At 37.9% G+C, this 20,032-nt stretch overlaps 1 protein-coding gene across 1 annotated transcript in view; it reads right to left on the bottom strand.

Moving 5' to 3' along the window:
* IQCM (IQ motif containing M) overlaps nt 1–19,647 on the bottom strand; it is a 139,858-nt gene extending 120,211 nt beyond the window's left edge. Inside the window, 5 exon segments of the mRNA XM_061993183.1 lie at nt 11,293–11,380; nt 17,832–17,909; nt 17,912–18,041; nt 18,044–18,121; nt 19,522–19,647. Of these exon segments, the coding sequence (XP_061849167.1) occupies nt 11,293–11,380; nt 17,832–17,909; nt 17,912–18,041; nt 18,044–18,121; nt 19,522–19,647 (500 nt within the window).
* Nucleotides 19,648–20,032: the final 385 nt, after the last annotated feature.

The raw sequence follows: 20,032 nt of genomic DNA on the forward strand, positions 1-20,032 counted from the left end.
AAAATAATTCTTGAAAAACGTGATACTTTCTCCAGAAAATTTTCATCTCTAAAAATGGGAAAAGCTTATTAAAAACAAGATTTCTTAGTCTGCAGTAGTCTTGAAAGGGCAGAAACCTTACCTGAAAAAATAAATTTATATAGAGTTTTCCATTGCAGTGTACAACTTGTGCCTGAAAATCATGAGATTATGTAGCTAAAAGAGCTCACCTTCACCAAAGCAATATTGGACTTAAAAACAACCAGAAGTTACTTTGTGGGTCCCTCGTTGTCATTGCATTGGCACAGGGACACTTATGGAAAATAGCTCTAAAATTTCCAGTTCAAAAGAGATACTGTCTTCACTGACAGTCCTTGACACCTCTTCTGCTAAACCTCGAAGATCATTTGTTTCCCCATGCTAATCTAAGTCTGATCACACAGCTGATTATTCTCCCTTTTACCTCTTGTATAGCTGATCCCATCCTAGCTGATCCAGCTCATTTCCAGCCTCCCAGAGACATCCTATTTCATGGCTTTTCTTTACCTCAGCTGTATAAACCTTTCCATTAAAGAACTCACTTTCTGCCCACAAGGCACTTCCATAGGCCTGTTTTATTGTAGTGAAAATGCAAACAACGGGCAAAAGAATCCTGTATACACATGAATGAAGTAGGCTCCCTCAGAAAAAATCCTTTGAACTGCAATTTCTTTCCCTTCTTCCCTATCTCTTTGCACCATAGGTTATTTTTCAAATGTGCTTTCACAGCAGTTCTTTATTGAACTGAACGGTACTTCTCTGGGACCTAGCTATTTATGCAGTAATTACTATTGTTCAGCCCTGTATTTAATAGGCAAGTGAGAGGACTACTAAAAATATAGCAGCACTCATAAAGGTTGCCTACAAATCCCTTTAGAAATACATACAAAGCTGTAGTCCCAAACAAAACCTGTTCCATTCAGCAAAGATTTTCTGTTAAACTGTAATGCAAAAAAAAAAAAAAAAAGAAAAAAAAAAGAAAAAAAAGGGAAAGAGTAAGGACTAGTTCAAACAACTACGGCCTTGGTTGGGAAAGCAAAACTCTATTTTATCACTACTGCAAACCGTTCTCTCTTTCTGTTGCTTCAAAATCCAGGTAACTCTAATTTGCTCTAAACAGCTTTTGATTTCCTATGTGAATATCTTTCATAAAGGTCAAATGGTTTTCCTGTCTTAGAAAGTGAAATCTCCTAACCTTGTGATTCAAGTTGTATTTAAAAGTGCATTGTTTATTTGCAGAGCTACAGCTTTTTCTTCTCCTTTCCTTCCTGCAAATCTTTTTTCCAGCTAACACTATCCTTTATAAAATTAAACAGTTTACATGCTTTCTCATGAAAAAGCCTCGTTAGTTTTGTATCTTCTTTTACTAAACAAGCATGGGATTTTTTCCTGATAGATGTATGATCATAAACTGTGATGAATCAAGCAAGAAAAATAATCAGTTCCAGAGTTTACTGCTATAAGATGGAAGTGAGCCCTCACAAATTGTGCTAGATCATTTGAAATTATACTTGTAATAGTGTTAATTATCAAGAACCCCCCCTACTTTAGGAGCACATAATGAAAACCAGTTACAATGGAATCTAAGAAGGATAACATCTCTTCATCGGACTTTTTTTTTTCTTTTAACAGAAAAATTGGCCATTTTTCTTATACAATAAGAAAAAATTAGGTAAATGTGCCTGAAGCAGACAGGAGTAATTTGATTGTTTCTTAAAAACTCATTTATATTGAGGACTCAAATTGAATCCCAGCCTTGATTTTTTCCATTCTACCCAGGTGTGACTGACTACAGATCACATAAAATGGTGACACAAAAGGGAATTAGAGCTAGACTTATGCTTCTGCTGAAGCTCAGCAACTACCCAATGTTCCTTTAGAGAGGAAAAAAAGGGTGCAGATGTTTCCACACTGAGTAAACTCAAGAGAGAGTGTGATTCTGCAGCCCTTATTTAGTAGTGACCTTGAGCAACATACTAAGGGCTCCAGCTTTTGGCAGTCCTTCAGCTCTGAAGATCAGATTTTCAAAATTGTTCTGCTGTCATAGACAAAGCAGTACCATCCAACAATTGGCCTTTCAGTTTCTGGCCTCTATTGCATCAAGTCTTTCATTCAGAAAATAGATTACTTATTAGCATCATCTGTTAAGCCAGGGAAGGAAAACTGACTTTCATTGTAAAATTTAATTTTCATCAGGGCATCCAGAAATTCTAATTTCTTATTTTTACTTCTTTCATACAGGACCTATCTGTAGAAAAAATAGGTTTGGTAAATGTTTAGATATATGGCTTCTGAGATTCTGTTTTCTTTCCAGTACCAGATCTGTCATTAACCTAACTATGAAAATATATATACTAACAGTGACTTGGAAGAAGCTGTTTCAACTCATTGAAAGAAAGGTAAAGAATCTCAATCAAGCTTTGCTGGCCAGAATGAGTCATTCTGGAGAGAGTAGTATTACCTTACTGAGTAACTCCAATCATAAAAGACAAGTGTTCTTGCAAGTGTTTCAATCATAGCATTATTTTTTTCAGTGTAAATCAGATGGCTTATTTGAAGCACTTCACTCAACACTGAAAATGTTGCTAATACTAATACATTCTGCCACCATGCTTTTGCATGAATGGGTAACATGAACATTGTTACTAGCCCCTCCCATCAAAATTGGCTTTTCAATTACAATTGAAGCTGAAGATTTCTTCACTGAGAGTGTACATCTATAAACCCTAAAAAAAGCCTCAATAAATCTAACTTATACCCCCCCAAAAAATGAAAAATCCAAGTCAGCCTACTAGACAAAAACTGAATTCCAACTTGCCTCCTTGTATTCTGCTAGAAAATCATTATTCTATATGACAGAAATAGAGGTGGGCAACAGAATGAAAAAGCTGAACTAAGTTCAAACTAGCGCCTGGTTGTGACTCATCTCTGTTCATGAATAAGGATGAACCAAGTCAATGCAAGGTTTCTGGCATTATTTCCTTATCATCAAATATGTTTGATTTCTCACATATTTGTCATCAGCTCCTTTGGCTTGGATTGTTTTTGGCTGATGGAGATAAGTTAGACCTTCATTTAATTCACATCTTTAGTTATCTAGCACATTGAAAGAGAAATAGTCTGCATTCTATGGCCTCTACATGAGGAATAACATACAGCAGAAAACAAAAGTGGGGCAGGGAAGCTTCAAATTTCTGTTCGAAAGATTTCACATTTTTGCTGAGAGAAAAAGGAACAAAAAGCAGACTCCAGGTCAACCTGCAAGCCCCTTAGTCTTGCAGGCCACAGTGGACTACCATAAATAAAGAATCAAGGCTTCTCCAAAGTTTACACAGCCTTAAAACCATTTAGTTCATCTGTATCTTATTACTCATATAAACTTTATTCAACAAAGGTGGGTTAGAAGACAGCAAAAGAAGAACTTCTACTCCTCTTCTTTCAGTCTGTCCTCACTTGCACAGTTCTGGTCCTGTGGAATGTCCCAGAGAAAGACTGCCAGCAAGAAATGCTGATAAAAATGTGTGTTGCCTTTCCACCATGCAAGATGATAGTATGAATTTATGAGGGTCATGTAACTACAGTAAGGAGCTATGTTAATAAGCTCACAGAATATTAGTGAGAGTTACTCTCTTGCTATTAATGGTTTTTTAAAAAGGCAAGTTGCTAATTATTTGACATGAACAAACAAACAGTTTGTATTCATTCTGTACTATCAACAAAGTATCTGTATCCATTTTGCTCTATCTGTAAGCAAAGTGGATCAGTAGATCTTAGGAGCTCATATGGAATTTTATATATACCAAGTGACATACACACAAACACTGGTGTTAAAGTACCTACAGCCTTAAAGCTTTTGTCTCATATTTTTAATTAACTTAATTATTTAGCTCCTTTAACAGCATATCAAGCCTTCCTCCAATAGGAATGAAAATATTCATAATTTAATATGCAGTTTAAACTCAGAGGAATACAATCAAATCTGTACAAACATTTACAGAATTAGGTTTTATTCCTAGAAGATATGGAAAAAGCTCTGGTCCTCTTACTTTACAAGACAGTCGGACTAGTGTCATTTGCTAAAAATATTTTAGAATTACTCCTGACATTTTTTATCAAATAATTTACTAGTTCTTACTGAAGATATAGGTATTCAACTAGCTGGACAGATGCTTGGATATGTTTTGAAGAATATTGACATGAACAACTGAATATTAAATTAATAACTATTACTAATAAGTAGTACATTAATATTATATAAATAACGCATAATAATTAAAAAATAATAAAATGTTAAAATACCACTTCCTTGGATATATCTAGACATTTTTACCACTATTTCATTATAAAATCCACTAAAGATAAGGAGATAATCACCTTTACCTCAAAAATATCCTGCCATTTTTTAAATTTGTGTATATTTTTTTTAAAAAAACACATTTTTACAAATGCATAGACTTAAAAGCATTAAATAGCAGGTTTCCTTAAATCCTCCTTCAAATTAATATTTTGGCAGATATTGCAAGGAGTGATTATGAAGCTTTTTTGTAATGTAACAGACAACAACTCACATGAGCTAATGCTCAGTTTCAACTTTCTGTACGTGTAGTACAAATATACAGCTGGTACCAATAAAATATTCCCCGATTTTATTCTAAAATATGCTGTCAAATTATTTTACTCTCTCTTTTTATTCATGACCCCAGAACTGCAATCTAATCTCCTAGCATTCACATAGGGAATATTGTGCACATCTAGAGCTTACTTTCACATATCAGCTCAAAGAACCAGTGTGTCTCTGACTAATACACTCAAATAGGAGACTACCACAGAGTAAAAACATCTATGTCCTGTGAAAAGGACAAGTTTATATATATATATATACATATATATTTTTTTAATAGAGAAAAAAGTGCCTATCGTCATATTGATAAACATTATTTGGAACCACTTTGATGGTAACTCCACAGAGGTTTCTACTCTTCATTGCATACAGTGATGTGCACAGCATGAATGGTGGGAGCAGGACATCCAGTCTTGTTGGCCAGCAGAGCTGGACCAGCTAGGAAGGAAAAGTAATCCTGTGCTGAATAGACTGTAACAGATTGCTTCCTCTGTGTAATGAATGGAGGATGAAAGCACAAGCTGTAATCGAGAGCTAGCTCCCTGCCTGATCCAATCTGGGGGTGGACAGCTATAGGCTGCTGCTGAGGCAGTTTAAGGCAAGTTGTCATTCTGCAATTTAATCCTAAAAAACAATCAAATACAGGTTTTCAGAGCCTTTCTTTGCCTTTTTAAACAATATTTGCAAAAACACTTTGAGGATATAGTCTAAACATTTCCATTCATTTAGACAACAGTATCCTATTGATAGTATATTAAATCAGTTCTTCTTTGTCTGCTTGCATGAAAATTTAGATTTTGTAATGTGTAAAAGACCTAAACAGAAGGCACTGGAAGACAGAACGGATGTCAGCTCATTCTCAATACCTGATTGTTTCAGATTCCATTGGCTTTTCATAGTCTTAAGTTTCCTTATATCAAGATTATAAAGTGCGGAGAAAAAGGGAAGATCACAGCAGACAGATCATTTTGCTGCTAGTAACAGCCTACCTGGGGATCTTTAAGTGCAGTAGATTAAGAAAATGTTTAGTGACTATCATGATTCAGAGCCCAGTTAAGTCTGTGAAAGCCCTAAGAAGCATTTATGGCAAACATGTTTTTGTTATTATTTCTGTTTATCAAGGAAAACTTGGGTCAGTAATTGTCTTATTTTCACAACAGTCAGATGTTGTTATCTATTTCTTGGTGCCCTTTGACTGAAAGAGATGAAACTGAGTAGGTTCATTAGGTCTCAAAAACATTAAGTCTCCAATTTGACATTGGGAGCTTTTACTACAGATCTCTCCAGTCACATTATTTTTAGGATTTTTTCCATGAAGGAATAGGAGACCAGGTTCTCAGCTAGCCCTTATACTACAGCAGCTTAGGCCAGTGAAAAGCTAATACAAGCTAAATTCAGGATCCAAGCAGTAAATGCTGGCAAAGGGAAGATTTAGCTGAGTATTTCGAGATCCATACTGCAAGATGGAGGTCTCAAACAGGGATAGGCTGTCTGTTTGGCAGCAGGTACAAGTTGGGACAGGAGGTAGGACAGAAGGATACATATCCAACAGCCGGGATTAAAAACCAAAGCTGGAGCAGACAGAAACTGGTTTTAGGTCTCAGGATCACAGACCAGAGCTACATCCAAGTGCCTGACGAGGAAATCTGACTGATGGGAATACCATCAGCCAAGCTTTCAAGCCAACATCTAAATCCCTGAGGGATAGGCTATGGGCAGGCTATTTGACGGTTTTTCGGATTAACAGTGATTAGGTGCCCAAGTATAGAAGTAAGATTTGGAAGAGGTTTGACATACGTTAGCATTGTTGAATACAGAAAGGTGAACAACAGGACCTGACAATAGTACCATCAGTCAGACAAGTTCTTGGTACTTGTTCATATATGCAAAGAAATATGTGTAATAGCTCACAGGTGCCTTTCACTTTGGGTTTGGAGGACAAAGCATAAATATTTCAAACAAGCTAGCATAGCCTATTGAGAAGGAGGAGGTTGGAAGATGAATACAGTGTGTTGTCTCTGAGATTCACAGATTTAAAAAATGTTTTGAAATTATTTAAAAAAAAAAAAGAAATCTAAATTTGTCTAGTACCAATGTCGATAATGTTTTGAAGTTTTGCAGAATGTTACAAATAGTACTCAATATGAGGAACTATTATAAAATATCTCTCCCTCCAAAAAATCAAGATATCTTTTCTAGGTTAATAAGATAATATGTACTCTTTGTACGAGAGCAGAATGTACTCCTCTTTACCTTTATGTGTGATCTGAAGCCCAGGAATACCATATAACCTGGGAGAAACGCAAGGTAAACCCAAGGATATGCTTTAAAAAAAACAAAAAAACCAAAAAACACAAAATTATATCTTTTCTTTATCTCTATAAACTTAAATTGTAAAATAAAGTCCCATACTATGCAAAAAAATCACTTCAAAATCTGGTTTTAAACACTTAGAAGTAAAAATTAAACACTTGAGTAAACACTAGCTTTTAGGTTGAGTTTTTAACACCAGTCTTGAATTTCTAAATTAGTTGTTCTTGCTGGATATATTTAAAGTCATTATAATCTAAAAACTGCTTTGTGACAGTAGGAAATATTTGATGGCTTCACACTCAATTCCTCACAGACTAGACTCTGTCATTCTGACTGTAGCTAGCTGCCACTCATGTTGGAATTGTGACTATGGAAGTCAAAGAATGAAAGTAAACAAATATTTTCTACAGCAGCATTGCAAAACAGAAATTTTTCCATATTGGTAAAGAAGACTGGGCAAGTGGTATTAGAATCATAGAATCATAGAATGGTAGGAGTTGGAAGGGACCTTTAGAGATCATCTAGTCCAACCCTGCTGCAGAAGCAGATTCACCTATTATCAATCATCTATTATCAATCACGACTCTTATTACTGAAATACGTTACACTTCCAAAAAGTAAAGTCCTTATTATGTTCCTGAGTTTTAAATCTCTCATGTTCTTCTATAACGCACTCCAGGAATGTTCAGGAGGGTGACCTTCAGTTGTTTGTGAATTCCAAGTGCGAAAGAAAGGTTACATTAGATAACGCCGGTTGAAAAGATGTTACAGTAGAAACAGCACAAGATAAATCACAAGTATAGCTATAGTTCCTTGTGGGTGTCATCAGTGCAATCTTACATAAATTGGGGAAACTAAATGAGCTTTCTTGAAATTCTCAAAAAATCATAAGAGCTTGATAAAATAACTAGTCATTGTCTTCATGACTCCAGCTTTTTGTAGAAAATATGTCAGAAGATACAAATACAACCACAGGGGTGGGAGAATGCAACAGGCCCACATAAGGATTTCCAGTAAACTGCTTGTGTCTGCAAAATATTGTCACAAAGGTGCAGGTAAATTCAAAGTAATTAAAAAAAAAAGTCAAAAAATTCAGGATTATAGACCTCAATGAGATATTCATTTGCATACAGATCCTTAATCCCCGCTTTTCCTACTTTATAGTGATCTTTTAGACATTGCCTCAGTTTTCTTTGACAAGACTGGCCCTTGGGAAGCTCAATCCCTGGAGGAGAGCAGAATAGTCTGGAGAACACAACACTTTGTCTTCATGAAGAAGGTAAAGATGGATACTTGGGGGTTGGACAAGAGGTCTCTTCCGAAGTCCCTTACAAACCCTTCAGATTCAGTGAATATTCTGTGATTCTGTGACACCCGTAAATCCCTGGGAACTGATGGGATGAGCCCACGAGTGCCAAGGGAGCTGGTTGATGTTATTGCTAAGATAACCTCGATTATTTTGCTTGATCGTGAGGGACTGCTGGTGTGCCTGAGAACTGGAGGAAGGCCAATGTCACTCCAATTTTGAAAAAAGGCAAGACAGAAGACCTGGGAAACTACAGGCCAGTCAGTCTCACCTCCATCCCGGGAAAGATGATGGAATAACTCATAGTGGATGTCACCTCAAAATACATGAAGGAGAAGATGGTTATCAGGGGGACTCAACATGTATTCCTACTTGACCAGCCTGATAGTCTTTTATAAGAGTATAACTGGCTGGCTAGATGAGAGCAGTGGATGTAATCTACCTTGACTTCAGCAAGGCTTTTGACACTGTCTCCCATAACATCCTCACAGAAAGGCTCGGGCAGTGTGGGTTGGTGAGGTGGATCAAGAGCTGGTTGAATGACAGATCCTCTGGGTGATCTGGGTGGTGATCGATGGAGCCATTTGGAGGCCTGTGGCCAGTGGAGTTCCACAGGGATCAGTTCTGGGACCAGTCTCATTCAACATCTTCATCAATTATTTGGATGAAGGGACAGAATGCACGCTCAGCAAGTTTGCTGATGACACCAAACTGGCTGATTCCCCAGAAGGCTGTGCTGTCATTTAGTGGGATCTCGACGAGTTTAAGTTGGGCAGAGAGGAACCTCATGAGGTTCACCAAGAACAAGTGCAGAGTCCTGCATCTGGGGAGGAACAACCCCATGCACCAGTACAGGCTGGGGATTAACCTGCTGGAGAGCAGCTCTGCAGAGAGAGACCTGGGAGTCCTGGTTGATAATAAACTAAACATGAGGCCTGGTGAAGCCTCATGTGGAGTCCTGTGTCCAGTTTTGGGCTCTCCAGCTCAAGAGGGACAGAGAACTTCTGGAGAGCGTCCAGCGCAGAGCCACCAAGATGATCAGGGGACTGCAGCATCTTCCTTAAGAGGAAAGGCTGTGGGACCTGGGGCTGTCTAGCCTAGGTAAGAGGAGATTGCAAGGGGAACTTACTAATATTTACAAATACCTAAATGGTGGATTTCAAGAGGTTGGGACATCAGTTTTTTTTCAATTGTATCTAGCAACAGGACAAGGGGTAATGGGAAGAAGCTGGAAAACAAAAAGTTCCATTTAAACATAAGAAAAAACTATTTCACTGTGAGGGTGATGGAGTATTGGCACTGGCTGCCCAGGGAGGGTGTGGAGTCTCCTTCCTTGGAGGTCTTCAAGACCCACCTGGACACATTCCTATGCAACTTGATCTAGGTGGACCTGTAGTGGGGTTGAACTAAATAGTCTCTAAAGGTCCCTTCCAATCATTACCATTCTATAATTACCACCTTCTGGGCTCTGTCATTCAGCCAGCTCTCGATCCACCTCACTGTCCATTCATCCAAACCACACTGCTTGAGCTTTCTGATGAGGATGTTATGGGAGACAGTGTCAAAAGCCTTGCTGAAATCAAGGTAGATGACATCCACTGTTCTCTCCTCATCTAGCCAGCCAGTTATGCACTCATAGAAGGATATCAGATTGGTCAAACAGCATTTCCCCTTGGTGAAGCCATGTTGACTCCCTCTGATAACCATCTTTTCCTTCATATGTTCAGTGATAACATTCATGATGAGTTGTTTCATCACCTTTCCAGGGATGGAGGTGAGGCTGACCGGCCTGTAGTTTCCTGGGTCGTCCTTCCCCTTTTTGAAGACTGGCATGACATTGGCCTTTCTGTAGTCCTCAGGCACCTCGTCTGTCCTCTGTGATTGTACAAAAATGATGGAGAGAGGCTTAGCAATCACATCAGTCAGCTTCCTCAGCACTCTAGGATGCATCCCATCAGGACCCATTGACTTATGAGCGTTAAGCTTGGTCAACAAGTCTTTAACCTCTTCTTCTTCCACCCAGGGCAAGTCCTCTGCTGTTCTGGTCATCCTGTTATCCTTGATGAACTGGGCTTTCCGAGGGTCAGCCTTGGCCATAAAGACTGAAGCAAAGAAGGCTCTCAATACTTTGGCCTTCTCTGCACCCTCAGACACCAGGGCACCCTCAGCATTTAGCAGCAGGCCCACATTCCCCCTTGCCATCCTTCTGCTGCTTATGTACTTGAAATTACCTTATTACTGTCCTTAACTTCCCTGGCCAAATTTAATTCTAGAAGGGCTCTAGCCTTCCTAGTTGCACCCCTGCATGCCCTGGCAATGTTCCCATACTCTTCCCAAGAAGTCAGGCCTTGTTTCCACCTCTAATAGATGGCTGCTTTCTGCCTGAGTTGGCCCAGCAGATCCTTGCTCATCCATGGAGGCCTCCTACTTCCTTTTCCTCCTTTCTTGCACATTGGGACATGCTGATCCTGGGCTTGGAGGAAGTGGTGCTTGAAGATTGACCATCTCTCATTGGCACTTCTGTCTTCTAGAATCATACCCCATGAGATCCGTCCAAGTAGATCTTTGAAGATGCCAAAGTCGGCTTGCCTGAAATCCAGGGTCAGGGTCCTGCTTTGTGTCCTGCCTCTTCCACACAGGATCTTGAACTCCACCATCTCATGGTCAAGTTGCAGCCGAGGTTGCCTCCAACCTTCACATCTCCAACCAGGCCCTCCTTATTCATCAGTACCAGGTCCAGTAGCACACCCCTCCTCGTTAGTCCCTCGATATTGTTGGAATGATAGTTTGCCCTGCATTTTTCAATAAGATCTAGGAAATAATCTATATATTGAAGAGGCAATAGTGAACTCCAAAAAAAAAAAAGTAAATGAACAATCAAGCAGAACTTTTATTCCTAGATTTTGTACCATTTTATATATTTTTTTTTTAAATTACAGTAAATATAACTTATAACCTGTAAAAAGACAGAGTCAACTTCTTGTATGGCTGTTAGAGGAAAAACAGCAGTCCAGTCAATTATCCCAGATCTTACCTGAGAGATGAGAAGTTCTCTTTTTTATCATTCTCCAAAGTTCTACTCACAGAGCCAATCCTGGACAACTCAGTAATACTTATTCTCCCTATGAAAAAGACAAGTGATATAGCAAAGACTATATTTGTTTCTATACATAAGAGCACAGCCAGTTCAAGAGAGATACCAAGTCATCATGGTTTTCTGAAAGAGTGAGAAACTTTCCAGAAAAACTAAACACACACACATACTGCAAACAGACATCATTTCCAATGTCACTCTGCATTTATTTTGCAATCCATTATGCAGGTGGACCACACATTCCACAGAGCTCTGTTTTACATTCACAAGCACGGAGAAAACTAAACCACTTTTAAGTATTAAAAATGCTTTATAAAAGTTTGTATTAGTAATGTATACATACAACAATTGTTTTAGAAATACCAAAGATAGCAAAAATATGCAATAGCCTTCAATTACGTACACTGTAAGTACTGTCCCTTTGCTGTTGTCATGATTTTGGCCAGTCAGAAATGAAGCAACACAACAGTCTCTCATTTGGTGTCTCCCATTCACCCCCACCCTCATTAGGACAGCAGAGGCCCCAGCGAAATGGGAGGAAAAAGATAACTAAGGATGTTGTGGATTAAGACAAGAGCAGGGGGGGCTCACTGCCAATTATGGTTCCAGGCAAAACAGACTCCAGTACTTGACTTAGAGAGGAAAGTAGGAAAGTTTATTCTACTACCTACAAGAAACAGAACAGAAAAAAAAAAGTGAAAACAGAGCAGGATAATTGAGAATGTTACAACCAGCACTTTAAGAACTCCCTTCCTTATCCCTCCTTTCTTCCCAGGCTCAGCCCACTGCTCCCGATATCTCTACCTCCTTCCCCCTCAAAGACTCGAGGGGACAGGGAATGGGGGATGTCGTCAGTCTCTCACAGATGGGCTCTGCCACTTCTCTCTTCTCAGAGGAGGATGACTCCTTGCATTCTTCCCCTGCTCTGACACAGGGTCCCTCCCATGGGACACAGTCCTTAACAAACTTCTCTGGTGTGGGTTCTTCCCAGTAGCTACGGCTTCTGCAAGTACAGGGTCCCTCACATGGGATACGGCTCCTTTTGCATATTATTTTAATGAGCTTCTTTAGCCTGGGTTCTTCCCAACAGCTATAGCTTTTGTGACTATGGGGTTCCTCATAGAGGACATGGCCTCCTCTGGCCATAGTCAGTGTCCCTGGCCTGGGGTCTTTAACAAAGAGAATTACTGCCTCTGATGCGGGATCTTCAAACAAATCTGTGCAAACAAATCTGTGCTTCACCAGTCCTCTCCACAGGATGCAGGGGAGTCTCTGTTCCAGCACATCTCCTCCTCTCTTCCCTCACTGACCTGGGAGTCCGCATGGTTGCTTCTCTCTCTCTTCCAGCTCCTTGTACCACCAGCAGCTGGAAAAGAAGGGACAGAATTAAAAAGAAACAGGAAGAACCCTCCTCTTCCGGCTTCTTAAAAAGTGATCATAGAGGCATCTAACTGGCTCAGCCCCAGAAGGGGGTCTAGCTCAGAGCTGGGAAGAGTTTCGAGCAACTTCTTACAGGAGCCATCTTTACAACCCCTTCCCCATTACCAGAAATGGCTGTCACGTCAAACCATGACAGCTCCCTTCAGGAGCTCTCCTTACACAATAAAAATATTCCCTTGTATTTACTTTCCAAATTAACATATTATAGATATTATACATTTTTAAAGTAATTTACATTTTTTTACTATGTTCACAGACACATACAGATGAATTTGGAAGCTTTCTGATTATTTTAGTAGCCATATAGTCATACTACAATATACCATGGGCAAAGCTGCTGAACTGAAGATGCTCAATCCTCCAAGCCTCATCATGCCATCCCCACCAAACCTCATGTCAGCACACTAGCAAACAGATCATTATTTAATTGTCTCTCTGGAAAACATTTATACTTTACAGAGAAAAACAAAACATTGGGAAGAAAACAAATTAAGTCTCTTAGCTTCAGTAAAACAAAGGGGAATACAAGTATGAAGTATCATTTCAAAGTAAAGAATATAGGGAGATTCAGAAATAAATCAATTCCAACTCATCCTGTGAACTACTCTCACCTCACAGCAGCAGATGCAATGAAGCACATGCAACTTTCACTCAGTAACAGCCCACTCCCATTAGCCTAGCAATACACCTGTACAGTTCTACCACACTCACAGATCAGACAGAAAAAAACCACTACCATAGCATGTAGCTCTATTAGATGGAGTGACACACCCAGAGTAGCAGTGCTGATGTCTTGATTTGTACTTGCTTAGGAATATAAATTTCCTCCTAGTTTATGCTGTAATTTGTAGTATATCACTTTAAAATCAAAGATAATTTCTCTTTTACATTTTAAGTATGTGCACATGCTGATTTAACACAGGTAAAAATGTTTTCCATTTCAGTGCCATAATTGTGGATATTTCCTCAGTTTTATCTTCAACACATTTATGCACTTTTGCAAATTATGTTTTAAATAGAATGACCCTAAACTCATTCTCCTCCAAGTTGTAAACCTTCAGTCTCTTTGTTCTTGTGCTTATTAACATGTCATTAGCTCCTCAGTCATCAGGAATTTTTCTTGTAAAATTTGAATTTCAAATGTAGAAAGCAAGCAGAAAAAGAACTGTCTTTGGCATAAACATTTCAAGATATCTTTACATACATCATGTACATGGAAAGGCTCTACAGAACATCCATAACTTCCTCAGCATGGAGTACACTACTGTTCCAAATGCCAGGTACATATCTTTAATGAGAAAACTTAATATTAGCATTAATCCCACAGCATTTTCAGCTGACATTGTCTTTCTTCTTTGCATGCAAGTTTTCACCATCTCTCTTGCATTTTGGTACTTTCATTTCATACTTTACAGTTTTATTAGCATTTATTTGCTATATCTAGATGTCACAAAACTTTGAATACACTATATAAAGACGTAGAGTAAGACAATGATGGAGAACAGTCAGACACAGGTAATCATCCTGAAAGCATTCCAGAAATCCATCTAGTATAATTGCCCTTTGTCTAGAGTAGTAAAACCAGTAGTCCTAGCAGACAGCAGATTCTGACAATTTTCACACTGTAATGTTTATTCAAAGATCAGCCATTCTGATATTAGTACACAAGATAAAATTTCAAGTAACGACAAAAGTTCCATCAAGACTATGGGTAATTATTCTTTAAGGTATTTCTCTTACATATCCTCTACATAAATACATATTTGTATAAGTACAAGCATGAATGGTTGCAGTCTTCCACTGCTAGATTCCTCTTCAGTCATCTCTTTAAAGAGAGAGAGTTTAGTTCATGACTGTTCCCTGAGATCTGCTCTCTCCTTTTCTCACTACCTTCAAGTCAACCTTTTCTTCACCTGCCTCTTCTTTTCCTCTATATCTCTTCTCCTCTCAGCCAGCCATCATGGTAGATGGCAATACTTAATAAATGGGGCTGCAAGAAGATTCAGAAGTGTTCCAATCCAAAACTATTACTGACTCTAAATGAAGGTAGAAAGTGAAAAGAAGGGTTTGATCATGACTTGGGAAAAAAAAGAAAAGAAAAAAAAATGCAGCATTGCTACTGTTCAGCTCAATGGAATACCCAGTTGTGGTAATTCCCTTGTTTCTTTCAGTGTGTAAGGACCTCAGTCTCTGAAAGTACAACCATTTAACAGTCAGAAACATTGGCCAAAACTAATTCTAAGGCAAAGGATGAAGTCATAAGCATGCACAGATGTTACTATTTGAAAACATTAAAGAGGTACTGAATTTCCTGAGTACATCCCAGGCTGTGTTGATTTCAGCAGCAATGAGTCATAAGGAAGAAGATAATAGTAAAATTACATGCTTGGGACACTTTTCTTTGCCACTCACATTTACAAAAAAAAAGAGTGTCTTTAAAAACACTTAATGGTGAGGACAGCATTCTGAAAGATTGCCATTGCCAAGTACTAAAATAAATAAATCTGTTTGCCTGTGTTTATACAGTTAAGCAAACACAATGCTCATGCATTACACATTTCTGATGATCTCATGGAAGGCTCAGGAGATCTAATTTCCCAAGTATCTAAGAAAGGTTAGTGTTGAAGGTCACAGGAAATTATGAAATTATTTTAGAGAAAAGTTTATTTAATGGAATTTTGGCAGTTTTATAAATAACACAAATAAAGTGGGACTACTCACACATTCTGTGCCAGTCCTGCTCTGATTAATAATTGCATTGAGTCTACTGAAATATTCAATTAGGTGAGCAAACACAGTCAGGAGGCCTTTTTTTTTTTTTCAGAAGTGACTGAATCTTTTCTAAGTTCACTTTAGTAGCAGCTCAAGCCTCCTTCAACATGAAACAGGGATTTCGTGCGGAGCATGAATATTCACCACAATGTGTAAATTTGGTTAGCTCATGCTATTCTTTCTGTAGTTATCTTATCCTTGTGTTCAGGAAGAAAGGGGTCTCAAATTAAGAAAATATTGAAAGAGATGCAACCCAATATCTCTATTCACTTTGACAAAGTCTAATTCAAAGTTTCAGAAAGCTTTCTATATTTCTTTAGGGGAGAAAGTAAAATCTCTAAGAGCTGTCTTGGCCCATTATCTACTAGCGAACTGGAATTTTAACTGAGGGAGAAGAGCTTATATTAGCTATTTTGCACTTGTACCAGTACAAGAATAAAGACACATAGAAAAAGAGATAATTTAAGCTATTGCTGTTACTAACTCAGAGAACAGGGCATCAAAAGTGGAAGTATGAATTTATTAGAATAGAAATTTCCAAATTTTTCACCTTTTTTGATGTTGTTCAGACGTTCTTTTCCGTTGTTTTGAGATTCTATTTGTAGAAAAAACTTTGCCCTAGACATTTTCTTTGTGGAAACACTCTCATTTTCTCTCATGTCTAAAGAGAGCTACTTAACTACTTGCTATCTTCAGTAAGATAGCAAGTATCAGTCAATATCTCCTCACTAGGCCCTAAAATAACTAGTGTGTAAGATCCACATCATCTTTTACAAAATAGTCACTTATATATTCACCTACATATCACAGTATCCTTCTACTCTACCTATTTCTGTTTGTTGCAGTTTGACTCGAAATATCTCGATATCTAAATTTTGATAGTTTGTTTGATTTAGAGTATTTGAAGTGAGGTGCAATCCATCAAAGATAAGTATACTCTTGAGGGGGAAAAAAAAAAAAAAAGATTAAATAACAAATCTAGAAATAAAAGTGGATCTTTGGGGCTTCAGAATTGCCAGATAGATTTTCTCAACATTCTTACTGAATTGCAAATATCCCTTTTTTGCCTTAGAACTTGTCAGATTTCATAGTACTGTTTGACTTGGGCCACCTGTATAGAATACAGGTAAAAGCCTATACGTTAAAGATTACAGGAAACTGGATCTGGTTTATATCTTGCAGTATTTAGTGGCTTCATTCCTTTTATCTCTAAATAAATATTTGACAAACCAAAGGAGTAAAGCTTGAAGATATTTTCCTCTGAATGCAGTTTTCTCCATGTTGAGTGGCTTGAACATTTTCTCAATAGAAAATGAAAAATCAGACTTACAAATATTTTCCTTCAGAGATATGTATCCATCAGACCTTGATAACCCTACATAAGTTTTGATTTACCTGAAGTAAAACTGGAGAAAGTTGTCAAATTTACCAGCTGACTAGGCCTGAAAAATGGTAGAAATATTTCTACGATGCATATTATTATGGTGATTTTCTTTTCTAGCAGATGGCAGAGGAACACACAAAGCCAGAACATTCACTTTGAAAAGGGTATTAAATTCCAGTCTTCAAAGCAAAATCAACCAGAGATGCTTGGAGAAAGAATCCCCTTAAGACACACAGAATTCAGGGTCTTCAGTGAAAAAAAGTTCTTTAACTTCATAAAAACAGAAGTTCCCTTCCACATCATGAAATAAATAAATTGATCCCAAACCAGGACCAATCACAGGACATTATATGAATGCCACAGAACAGTCACAAGATTCATACAACATTTTGCTTTAACTTGTTCTACATCAGAGTGTCTCAGAGTCACTGGGAGAAAACAAATAAGGGTCACATTCAGTATAAAAAACTGTCAGCTGAAAAGATAGCATTTTGATGGAAACTGGAGCTTGTAGCAAGTTAATATTTTATATCCAAATTATCTGCTTTCAGGAGAATATGTTACTTGTGAGAAACAGAAAACAAAACAACAACAAAAAAAAGGCAAAAATAAAATTTCCAAGGTTGTGCTCTGTTCAAATCTTTTTTCAATTTTCAGCTGGGTTTTTATATTCATCACTTTTCAGGTAGGTTTTCATATTCATCAACCAAGACTATGAAGTAGCTCATCATCTATGCACAAATCTATTAATTGACATGGAAAAGTATCAATGTCAAGTCAGATGAGAATGTGGCCTATGATGAAAAATGCAGCAGAGGGCAAACAGTAAAGTGACAAATTTCCTCCTGTTTAAAAAATATAGATGAAAGGAAAAACTTCTCACCTTCTTGATCCATAGTGTACTATGGAGTTACGTAGATATAAGCCTTATAAGAAGTTTCAACAGTCTTTTTGGGGAATCCACTGCTTCAGGTAACTTGTATGATCTTTTTTCTAACCAAGAATCTTGCTGAGAAACTCTTTTCCAACTTGCCTTTCCAAAATCTTTGATGTCATAAAAGTTGTCATCATTATTTTCTGAAAGAAATTCTGATCACTCACAGGAGTCTGAGTTGAGCCCCAGCTGCAATAGCATACAGGAGTTTGTTGGGAAGATGCACATCTGTTGTATTTCTGTTAAAGTGAATATGTATGTTATTAAATTTATTATAGTTTTTAAGTATTTCTTTTGCACTGACTTATGTCCAAGCTCCTGCTATCAAATAAGATAACAGTTAAATGAACATTTAATTATCTCCAAAATGCCACAATTCCCTCAGTGGCATTTCCCTTTATTTGCCCTATGAAGTTTTGTCATCTGACTTTTATTCTTTATTTTATTTTGTTGAATATGTGTTTGTTCTTAAATAAAATATATGAAAAAAGAAAGTGAACAAACAGAGCTGCAGTTTTTAAATCTTGAAGCTGCTTCTGACTGCAAAAGTTTTATATATAAGCTAAGTGCCCAAATACAAAAATATTTGGCAAGAACCTATCCATCCTTGACTCAGAACTTCAAGATTAGATTTTGCACCTATCTAACAGTTGGCCACTTAGCATTGGCCTATTTTATGCAAATAGTCTCCCATTTAAATAACAGTTATTTCCATTTATTAGAGTAATTCAATTTCCTAAGGACAGCCTAATAATACAATTGCCCCATTATGACATGGCTAAAAGTAGTCAAATAGTTGTTATTATATTTCAAATATGTTACTGCTATTTAGCATTCTATCATACTCACAGCATGTTTGGTAGCTTACACATATGAAGTACAGAGATCTCTGCCTTATCAGAACACATAGGTCATTGTTCTAACAAAGATCGTTATATTGGTGCATTTTGTAATGTTCATGTAGGTAAAATTACTAGACCTTTAATGAAAAAAAGTTTATTTGACAATCATTTTACACACATATCTATAGGTAGTTCAGTAGAAGTGAATTACTGTAGTAATTACACAGTATTTTACAGAGTCCTTATATCTAAATTCTGAGCCTGTGTTGTCACAGGCTCTAATACCAGAAAAGAGGGGTGTGTTCACAAGATCTCAACTACTCCTATCAGTGTGAAAATATCCTAAAGGTGTTTTATAACTAAGCCAGTTCCTACTGAAACCAGTGGACCAGACATGAGAAGGGTAGTGGCTGCACAGAAAAAAAAACCAAAAAACCCCAACAAATGGAGAGAGATTTTGTAACACAGATTTTTAAAACATGGGCCATGTATATCCACGCATTCAGTGCCCCAGAATTTCTAGCTTCAGTTAAGAAAACAAACAAGTTCCCACATTGGTGTCACTCCCTAAAATATCCATGATGTGTCCAATGTGACATCCATCCATCTTGAGTTCTCCCCATCGTACATTCTGATATAGCTCTGCAATGACTTCCTGCAGGGTCTCAGTAGATATCATATTTCCTCCTGCCACAGCCACACCATTTCACAAGTGCATACCCCAAGCATGATCCTGGGGAAGAATACCCTTGCAGCACAGCTTCCTGGCCACAGCTTGAGTACAACCCATCCCTAACTGGTGATGGCAGACCCGGGCTGGTGGTCCCACAGTGACCTCCTGACTCCTCTACTTTGGAAGCTGCTGGCCTGTGCTGCAACCCAACAAAAGCCACATATGTGCTGCCCTGTATGGTGGCACACATTTCTCCAAACTGTTAAAAGCAAGTTGACCACATCTTTCCATGGCACAAATACAGTAGGCTAATTCACTCAAGGTATGCCTGGAATTCCTCTCTTCATTTCAATAGATGTTAATAATTACTTAACAGTCCTGCATGATGAAAGGTAAAGTAAGCAAGGGAGGTAACTTTTAACCAGTTCCATGACATTTCATGTCAACTGAGATAAACCTCAAGAGGTTTATCCCTAATAGGAATTTGTTGTAGGCTCCTTGAAGTTCTATGCAAGATGCAATAAGTGAGATTTTTCATTCTTCTGTTGATTTCATCCTTTTGAAGTGGCCTCATTCCTTCTTTTATCCTCTTCTTCAGTGCTCAAATGAAAAAATTTCAATGGTCAAAATCAATG

This window comes from Colius striatus, chromosome 3, assembly GCF_028858725.1.
Source record: "Colius striatus isolate bColStr4 chromosome 3, bColStr4.1.hap1, whole genome shotgun sequence".
Lineage (NCBI taxonomy): Eukaryota > Metazoa > Chordata > Aves > Coliiformes > Coliidae > Colius > Colius striatus.